Genomic DNA, 10,687 nt, shown 5'->3' on the forward strand with positions numbered 1-10,687 from the left:
ATGCAGTGTATTATTTGTTGAAACTGTACTCTCGATTTGATTTGAAACTGTCTCATTGCTATATGTTTATCAATAAAACTTTGAAAAGAAAAAAAAGAAATAGTACAATTAGCTTTATTAATCTTAGGATATTTAACTCTATACTATTACTGGTGATTGTTAGTAGAGCAACAGTTGCTACATTTGGTAGATATTTACATATGTCAATATATGATGTGCCTGAGTGTTTATACAATAATTATAGATCTTTTTTCTATGGTTAAGGGTAGTACATTATTGGTTCTTATAATGTATAAGCATACAATTTCTCTTGGGTGCTATTATCACTAGATTTGGCTATTATCAGGGTGGCACAGTTGTAACTATTGATAGATTTTCTCTGTATGCCAATATCCAGATTGTCTTTGTGTCATTAACAATACTGCAATCCATTCCAAGAGAACACCGAGTAGGGCCAAGTACACTACATCCTCCCCTCCTACATTAACAAGGGTGGTTAGATTGTGGAACACAGGAAAAGACCTATAGTTAGCCACAATCACAGAAAAATAGATACAAACTAAAAAGGTCTCCATACTAGCAAAATATCTTTCCACAATAAGTGCCCACAAGCCTCAGCACGCACACACACACACACAGTCACAACAACACTAATATGAAAGACAAGGCAATGAAATGCCTCTAAAAGCTATCAAGTCTCCCAAACCTGGTAACTGGGGCATCAAGGGAGAGGAAGTAAAAACTCTCACAGCTGTAGTAATCAAAATTATAAGCCGGGGCCAGCGAGATAACTCAGCAGTCTAGCACACCTGCTTAAGCAAGCTTAGGCAACTGCAGGGATCAATGTCCAATCCCTGGCACCACATGCCATGCCAGCCCTGCCCCCAAGCAGGCTGCGCCAGCCACATAAAAAAAAAAATTATAGGAGATCTAGTGGGAAGGGAAAAGAAAAAAAATGGAAGCAAGGCTTTTGTAAACAAAGAGAAAAGAGGTTGAAGGGGCAGTAGGGGAATGGAAAAAAAGCATTATAAATTATAAAAAAGGAGATTTTAAAAATCACCAATAACAACTGGTGTGGTCAAAGAAGATACAACTAAATAGACAATGGACTTAATAAACAAAACAGTCAAACTAGAAGAGCTGAACAAAACAATACAAAATACGAATGACAAGGTCAGCAAAGAATTTGAGGCCAGGAAAAGAACCCAATCAGAAATCTAGGACATTAAAAATTCTACTTAAAGGATGGGCTGCAGATGCAACCAACAAGAAGCCAGAATGTCATAATGAGAAGACAGACCTGATGTCAGTGACCAGTTACTCAAGAAATACTTTGAAAGCAAGAGACCATGAAACGGGCTGGTGAGATGGCTCAGTGGTCTAAAACACCTACTTAGAACACGCTTAGCAAAGCACAGGGACCACGGTTCGATCCCCCAGCACCACATGCCAGCCAGCCCCGCCCCCTGGTGGGCTGAGCTGACCACACACACACACACACACACACACACACACACAATAAATAAAAGTTTAAAAAAAGCTAACCTGAACTACTTGGTGAGACCCTATCACAATATATAAATAAATAAATAAATAAATAAATAAATAATAAAAAAGAGACCATGAAAAATGGATCCAACAGCTGATGGATGACACAAAAAAGACTAAGCTAAGATTAATTAGAATTAGTGAAAAACCAGAAGATAACACAAATGGCATAATACAAACACGTTACAGAAATAATAGTTTACAAATATGGGGAAGGTATTAACATACACATAAGTGACAGACATAGACCTCAAATAGTCATGATAAAAAAAAAACTTCTCCAGAACACATCATAGTAAAAATCCCAGAAGTCAAGAATAAGGACAGAATTTTAAAGCTGGTAGAGAAAAGCAAATAATAATTAGTAAAGGTAAACCCACTAGAATCATGGCAGACTTCAACACAAACCTTAGAGGCCAGGAGAGCTTGGAGTGAAGTGCTCCAAGGAGCGAAGCACCACGCTCCAAGCTCTACAAGAAAACAACCTCCAGCCTTGTAAAACTACCTTTCAAAATTGATAAAGAAATAGGTATCTACATCAGAAAGAGCACCTTAAGAAATTCATGACCACCAATCCAGCACTACAAAAACATTCTCAAGGATATTCTAGAAAGATGATGAGGCCAATAATGCCAAAAGTCTACTAGAATGAACACAGGAAGCAGAGTGAGCAGTCAAGTAGAAAAAGTAAAAAAATAAAATCATCAACAGGAAAATCAAGTAATGACAAAATAATTCAATACTTCTCAGCAATAATTTTTAATGTGAATGGTTTTTAATTCCCCAAGCAAAAGACACAGATTAGCAGAATGGATGAAGAAACAAAACCCAATGATAAGCTGTATCACATTTAATTCAAAAGAAACTCACAGACTAAAAATCAATAAATTCTACCCAGTGGGAACAATATTCCACCCAGTGGGAACATCAAGAAGAAGTAGCTATTCTGCTTTTTTTATTAATTTTATTGAGAAACAAATAGCAATGAGACAGTTTCAAAACTGATTAGTAAGACAGTTTCAATAATCAATACATTGCATATTGTTGTCTTCCTAGTGGTTATTCATAGTACAAGAAGCAGACATGATATCCTGTCCAAATACTATTAGTACAAATCTTTCTTCTCACTGAATTAAGAGAAAGTAGTTGTATACCTATCTATCCTAACTATTGTATATATACAGATACAAACTGGTCTTTCATTTGTATCCCCTTTTTTTTGTTTAGTTTTGTCAGAGACGGGTATACCATTGCCATTTAAATATTGTAGGTGCATGAATTCAGAAAAATAATCCAATATACTCTGCTTTTTAAACAAAGTAGACTTCAAGTCAAAACTGATCAGAAGAGGCACAGGTCACTATCTATTAGTTAAGTGAATAATTCAACAGGACAAGATAACAACTATAAACATATATGCATCAAACACTGATATACCCAACTTAATAAAATAAACCCTTATGGACATAAAATATCAGATAAACTTCATTGCAACTAGAGTGGGATAATTCAATGTACCACTGTCACAAATAGATTAACTAGACAAAAATTCAACAAAAAATCAGTTGACTCAAAACTTCAAATGGACTTAATAGATACCTACAGTGTTCTATGCAACAACAGAATACATTCTCTTCAGCAGCACAAATGATCTCCAAAATAAACCACACACTAGCACATAAAGCATGCTTCAGTTAATAAAAAATATTGACATTATACCATGCATGTGAGTAGATCACAGTGCAATGAAGCAAAATATCAATGGCAAAAGAAACTTCAGAAACTATGCTAAGGCATGAAATTAAACAATAATATTTTGCATAATAAATGAGTTACAAAAGACATTAGACAACTCATATAATCAAACAGTAATGCCAGTACAACATAGCAGAACTTACAGGACACAATGAAATCAATCTTAAGAGAGAAGTTTATAGCCATGACTGCTCATATCACAAAAATATAATGAGACCCTTATAATAACCTGGCAATGGGGCTGGGGAGATGGCTCAGTGGAATAAGCACTTCCCTGGCAAGTGCAAGGGTCTGAGTTCAATCCCCAGTTCCACAAAAGAAAAAAATAATAATCTGGCAATGCACCGCAAGGTCCTAGAAAAACATAATCCAATCCAAAGCCAGAACAAGGAAAAAAAAATGTTAAGGTCAAAGCAGAAATTAACAAAATTGAGACTAAAAATCAATACACAGAACCAATTAATCAAAGAGCAGTTCATCCAAAGAATAAAGAAAAATGACAAACTCTTAGCCAATTTTGCCACAAAAATGAAAAGCTCTAAATCAATACAATTACAAATGAAAAAAACCACAATATACACTGCCAAAATCCAGAAGATTATTAGTTACTTGAGAATGTATACTCCAATAGATTTGAGAATCTAAAAGAAACAGGTAAGATAACTAAATATATATGAATTACCAAAACTGAACCAGAAAATACAAAAACCTAAACAATCCAATAACAAGCAAAGAAATTGCAGCAATTAAAATAAAAAACTATTAACTAGAAAAATCCAAAATCTCATGGATTCACTGCTGAATTCTACATGAACTTTAAGGAAGATCTAATGCCTGTACTCCTTAATCTCTTCAACAAAATTGAAAGGGAAGGAATATTCCCAAAATCATTCATAGAAGTAGCATTATCCTGATTCCAAAACCAGAAAAGGAACCCCCTCCCCAAAAAAGAGAACTACAAGTTAAATTCTTTAATAAACACAGATGCAAGCGTTGTAAAGAAAATTACAAACACAATGCAACCAAGTGGTAAAAAGATACACCTTGACCAAGTAGGCTTATCCTAAGGATGTGGATACGGTTCAACATATGCAAATCAATAAATGTAATATATCACATAAGAGCAATGACAAAAATTACATGATCATCTCAAAAGATATAGAAAAGGCTTTTAAAGCTGGGCATGTTGGAGTACACCTGTAATCCCGGCCCTTGAAAGTCTGAGGCGGGAAGGTCACTGTGAGTTTGAGGCCAGCCTGATCTACATAGTAAGTTCAAGGTCAGCCTGAACTATATAGAAAGACTCTGTCTGGGAAAAATAAAAGGAGGAAAAGAACTTTTTAAAACTCCAACATGTACCCATGATAAAAACCTTGAAGAAAAATAGGAATAAAAGGATCTTATCTCAATATGATATAACTTATTTATGATCAGCCTACCAAATTTCATATTAATTGGAGAAAAACAAAGCTTTACCCTTATAATCAGGGACAAGATAGAAACATCAATTATCACCATTCCTACTTAAAACTTTAACCAGATCAATGAAACAAGAGGGGAAAAAAGGGAATACGGATAGGAAAAAAAAGTCAAATTACTTGCAAGCAACATGAAAAGACCCAAAAAGTTTCACCAAAGATTCCTAGAACTAATAAAGATCCAATTAAAAAATGGGCAACCAAAATGAACAGACATTTCTCAAAAGTACAAATGGTTGATAAGTGCATGAAAAAATATTCAACAACCTTGGTCATTAGAGAAATGAAAATTAAAATAATAATTTGATACCATCTTACTTCAGAAAGAATGTCTATCATAAAGAAATCAAACACCAGGGAGATAGTTCAGTGGCATAAGTGCCTGCCTGGCAATCTCAAGATCCTGAGTTCAAGTCCCAGTACAAAAAACAAACAAAAAAAAATGATATTGCATACCCATGTTTATGATAGCACAAATCATAATAGTTTAATTGGAAACACCCTATGTCCATCAACAGATGACCAGATAAAAATACAGTGTTTACATACAGCAGAACACCACTCTGCCATAGAGAGATAAACTTTAATCATCTGTAGAAAAATACACCCTGAGATTATAATGTTCAGTGAAATAAATCCATCAGTACACAAACTTAAATATCTCATGGTTTCTCTTGTATGAAAAACCCAAATTATAAAGCACATCGTTTCTCTTTTCTCTCTCAGAAACTCAATGTCTAAATAGATTAAAGAGCAAAATCAGTGACAGGAAAACAAGGGAAAAGGATCTTTTGTAAGTGGGAAGAGAACCAAGAGATGGAGGGGAGGTGGAGGGAAGAAAAATAAAAAGAAAAGATACAGTATGTGCATGTAGCAAGTCCCCGCGATGAATGTAATTATAAATTAATGCAAACATGTACTAATAAAAGCACAGAAAGCCGGGTGGTGGTGGCACATGGCCGTAATCCCAACACTCAGGAGGCTGAGGCAGGAGGATCGCTGAGAGCTCAAGGCCAACCTGAGCTACAAAGTGAATTCAAGGCTAGCCCGAATTGCACAGTAAGACCCTGCCTCACAGACAAAAAAAGAAGAGCGGGGGGGGGGGGGCCGAAGGGAGATGGAAGGAAGGGGATGAGGGGGACAAGGAGGGGAGGGATGAGGAGGGGAGTGGGGACGAGGGGGAGTGGGACGAGGAGGGGGAAAAGGGAGAAGGGAGGGGGAGGGCGAGGGGGGAAGAAGAAAGAGTAGCTGACATTCTCGCTCTGACAAAACATAAACCAAATAGAGCTAGAAAAGTCAGACTCAGCTCTATTTCCTGACTCCTGGGCAAGTTGCTACTGTTTTTACATAACATTTGATCATTTGAAAATTGGACTAAACACAGATACACTGTACCAAAGAATTTGGTTTCGGTCAGTGTATATAAGCTCCAACTTCAGCTAACCCTAGCATAATAGCTACTATAGTATATCCCTCAGATAAAGGGGCAGCTGCTTACATGCAACAAGGCCACCATTTCCTTCCTCTCCAAAACTCCGCAAGGCTATTGTCATCATTCACAACTGAGGGAAGAGAAGTGACAAGACATCATGCCAAAACACACCGCACTATTGGCCACAAGACCAAGAGGACACTTCCGAGACAGACCTGACCAGCGAGCATGCTTACATCTCATTGTCTTGCTCTGGCATTCCAACTGAACCCTCATGGTTCCACACTACCTCTGAGGTACCAGGAAGACGCCCAAGAAGAGCCGGGCATTCCAACTCAGAAGCCAATCCTGAGAAAGGAAGTTGCCCTGCCCTCTATTGGCTGAGAAAAGTATTATCTAACGGCGACCTGCCAACCACGGGCGCCGCGATTGGCCCATCGCTGACGCGCAGTCCGCCAAGGGGCGGAGCCTCGGCTGACATTTTGCGACTTGGTTTCCCAGCATCACTTGCAACAGAACAGGCAGGCCACTGCCCGGGCGAGGCAAGCGAGAGATTCCAAGGGTGAACCTAGAACTGTGGCGGAAGCTGCTCGCTCACTAAGCACGGCGCAGCCGGCCACCGAGAGGCCCCGCTCGCCTCAGTCTCGCCCACTGCTGGGCGCTAGCCTGTCACCACGCGCAGGCCTGCACGGCGCACGCCCGCGCGAAGGCCACCCCGAGCGCCCGCTGAGGCCCTCGTCGACATGATGAGCATCCGCGCTCCCAGCCCCGGGGCCCAGCCTGCGCCCTGGCCCCACTCGCAGCCCGGGGAACCGGGGACTGCCAAGCGACGCCGCCTGGAGGACCTCGCTGACTGCGAGGCCTGCGTCACGCCCGGCCTGGAAGACTCCGCTGCCTCGCCCGGGGCACCCGTGCCCGCCTCTGTGGTGATCCTGTCGGAGGACTGCACCCTGCAGGTGCCCCTGGACGGCTTCAGCCTGGTGGTGGAGGCCATGCCCGACTCGGTCCTGCAGGTGACCCTGGAAGACCACACTCTCATCCTGGTCCCGCAGGACCTCCTGGGCCCCGCGGACCAATCCTCGCAAGGGCAAAGCGGCTCTGCTGACGGGCTGGATGTAGGCGCCCTCCTGAGAACTCCGCGCGAGGACCACGTCGTGGTGGTGGTGGAGCAGCCGGGACTCGGTGTCTGCGTCCCAGAGATCGCCGGTGAGGAGGAGGTCTTAGAGTACGACGGGCCCGTGGAGTTGCTGCCCCTGCACGTGGGCCCTCCAGCCGGCTTCACTGCCGGGCTCCTGCTCCGACGTGCAGCGGCCCTGAGCCCTGACTCACAGGGCTCCCTCTCAGAGTCCTTCAGCCTTCTAGAAAGTTGCTCTCGCGGCCTCATCTTCGACCAGGACTTCCATCTGGTGAGACCCTTCCCCACCTCACCGCTGCAGCCTCTGCCTCCTTTTCCCAGCCCTGGTCCGCATGAGCGCCCCGTGCGCCTTCCAGGCCCTCATCGCAAAGCCAGGCGACGCCTGTTCCTGGATTAAATGGCCTCCCGCGATCCCTTGCCGCCATTCTGGGGTCAAAATGAAAATCTTCCCGTGGTTATTTTTTGTGAACTAAACAATCTACAAGGATACATAATGGACAGTTTTTTGATGTAGGTAACATTGCAGTTCTAAAGCAGTGGCAGTTTTAGCGTCTGAAGACTTTTCCGGTTAGTCAACGAAAGATTGGTGTGGCTCTTTGACATACAGCCAGCTTTCAGACCCAGGGACTACTACGCATTCCCTATCCACGTCATCGTTAAGAAGTTCGATTTCTCCGGAGTTTTGTCGTTAGTGTGGAGGTACTGGGATGTGTGTGTTTGTATGTCTGTTGTTTTTCGACAGAGAGCCTTCCTGTGGGGCTCAGCTACCCTTCAACTCACAGTGGAGCCCAGGCTGCTCGGAACTCTCATCAACACCCTGCCTCAGCCTCCCAGATTCTAGGATTACAGGCATGTGCCACCACACCCAGATTCCCCCCTAGTTTTGCGTCAGACATCCGATCCAGCACTTTTCTGTTACAACCCACCCTTCCTCCAACATCCTACAGGCGGACCTGTTTGTTTCTAAGTAGTTACTAAGTGTACTTTGTTTAATGGCACTTGGACTCTAGTCTGGACTACCTACCTTCTTATATGGACTTCACTTTTTCCTCAAGAAAGTTTCGCTCCCTTTAGGATATGTCACAAATAGCTGTACTATATCAATGTCTGTCATTTACACAATGGACAGAATTGGGAAAAATGATAATGCACCATCTTTGTTTTTCTTTAGTGATTTGGTTAGCAAAGAGCTTTTTTTAATGTATTTTAGACCCTGTACAGGGTCTCACTGTACAGCCCAGTCTTATAATGATCTTCCTGTTTTCAGCCTCCCCAGCGCGGGGATTACAGGCATGATGTGGGACTCCGTAGCCAATTTAGCGCTCCTGGGGGTGGGGCCGGCGGGGCATATGGTGCCAGAGATCGAACCCTGGTCCCTGCACTTTCCTGAGCAGGCGTTTAGTCCCCTGAGATATCTCGCCGGCCCTGCAAAGAAATACTATTGTTTTCACTTTTTTTTTCCCACAAGAAAATGTACTCTTTTCCATTCATTTCCTCTTGTATATAGTTCTTTGGTTCTGAACAAGTTTGTAATGCTTTATTTTCATGTTTTCACAGCTACAAGATTGGAGATTTATTTGTACATTGTTACTAGTGTAAAAAAATTCTTTTTATGTTGATCTGGTATCCAGCAAAATTGTTTTATGATTTATCTATAGATTCTTTTGGTTGGTAAGGACAATAATATCTCTAAAAATGAGAAATACAGTATTGTCTTTTCACAAGCATATCTTTCCTTAATTCGAATATGACATTAACAATATGGCTGATGGGGCTTTTCTATCTTATGTCTTGTGTTGACATTTCTAAATGTTATCATCAATTATGATTTTTATCGTATATTCTTTGTAGGTTAACTTTGATACCATTGCAGAAATTTATTTTTCAGTCATTATGATAATGAAAAGACTCAAGTTTCTGTAATTTTGTCTGGTTTTGTTTGCAGGGAATTGCCTAATTAGCTACAAAGACTATTAAAGTATTTAAAATGTTTGATTTAGTATCTGAATACTAAATTTATTTTAATTCTGTGTGTGTACATGTAATAGATACATAGAACTTTTGGGCCATTAGGATACACATAAAATCTTAGCAATAGTACACAAGACCAGTGTTAGAGCTACAAGGTTTTAAAAGTTGGATGTCCTTCTGAGGAGTTGAGAAGGGTGGAAGGAGTTATCTGCCAGATACCATTAAGGTTTTAAATGTTAAATTCTAATAATTTATCTTCTGTATGCATGACTTTTGGAGTATAATTTTTCATCAGTTCACATGGTGATTGGCACTTATTGAACTCCTTTTTTTTTTTTTTTTTTTTTTTTTTTTTTGGCGGAACCAGGGATTGAACTCAGGCCCTTGTGCTTGCCAGGGAAGTGCTTATTCCACTGAGCTATCTCCCCAGCCCCTGAACTCCTAATGACTAAGTATCTTTGCATATCTGCTCTTCCACATTATTTTATAAGGTTATACATAATTCCCCCTGAGTTGTATTTTGGGATTTTTTGGGTGGGGGGTACTTTTGGTTCACATGGGAGGTGTTGGATTTATGCACACCACTCTAATATTAAAATGTCTATTGTTTTTCCACTTGTCTCATATGTTCATAATAAAATAATAAAACTAAAATCAGAAAAGTGTTAATGTTTTCCTTTTGAACAGTGGAAATTGTTATTGAGATTTACCAAAATGTTTTAACAATTTCTATTTGCTTTCTATTCTTATATTCTAGTGCATTATTTATTCTCATTTGTCTTCTTATTATGGTACTTTTTAAAAGAATTCTTTCCTCCATAGTTGGAATGGTAAATCTTCATTTTATATATCTTCAGTTTTTTCAATTACACTTGCAAATTTGTGGGGCATTTTAGCTTTGTATAGAATTCTAAAATAATAACTATGACCTCACACTACTTTAAGAACATTGTTTTCCCCTCCATTTATTATACCAGATGAGAAGTCTTTCCATTTGTGTTGGAATTCCTTTTGTATAAAATTAAGGTCTAGCATTTTTCTTAACTTTAATAGTCTACAATTTCAACCTATTATGTTTATCTATAGAATTTTGCCCACTGCAACTCACAAAACTTTCTAAATCTGAAGAGGTAATTCTTTCTTAAAATTCCAATTGAAAAACATGAGTGAGCATCTCTCAGACCTTTGAACTTCAATTTTGGAATTCTCAGCAGAAATGTAGTAATGCTGTTTAATCAAGGCTCTCCTCCAAGCCTTTTATTTTCTTTCTTTCTTTTTTTTTTTTTTTTTTTTTTTGGCAGAACCAGGGATTGAACTCAGGCCCTTGTGCTTGCCAGGGAAGTGCTTATTCCACTGAGCCATCTCCCC

The 10,687-nt window shown here is 40.1% G+C and overlaps 1 protein-coding gene across 1 annotated transcript; it reads left to right on the forward strand.

Moving 5' to 3' along the window:
- The first annotated feature begins 6,956 nt into the window (after positions 1–6,956).
- Positions 6,957–7,745, forward strand: LOC101586696 (proline-rich protein 23A). Its single transcript, XM_004625203.1, has one exon. It carries the CDS (start codon positions 6,957–6,959, stop codon positions 7,743–7,745), a length of 789 nt encoding a protein of 262 aa, XP_004625260.1.
- Positions 7,746–10,687: the final 2,942 nt, after the last annotated feature.

The sequence above is a fragment of the Octodon degus genome, unplaced genomic scaffold, assembly GCF_000260255.1.
Source record: "Octodon degus isolate 3935 unplaced genomic scaffold, OctDeg1.0 scaffold00008, whole genome shotgun sequence".
In the NCBI taxonomy this organism is placed as follows: Eukaryota; Metazoa; Chordata; class Mammalia; order Rodentia; family Octodontidae; genus Octodon; species Octodon degus.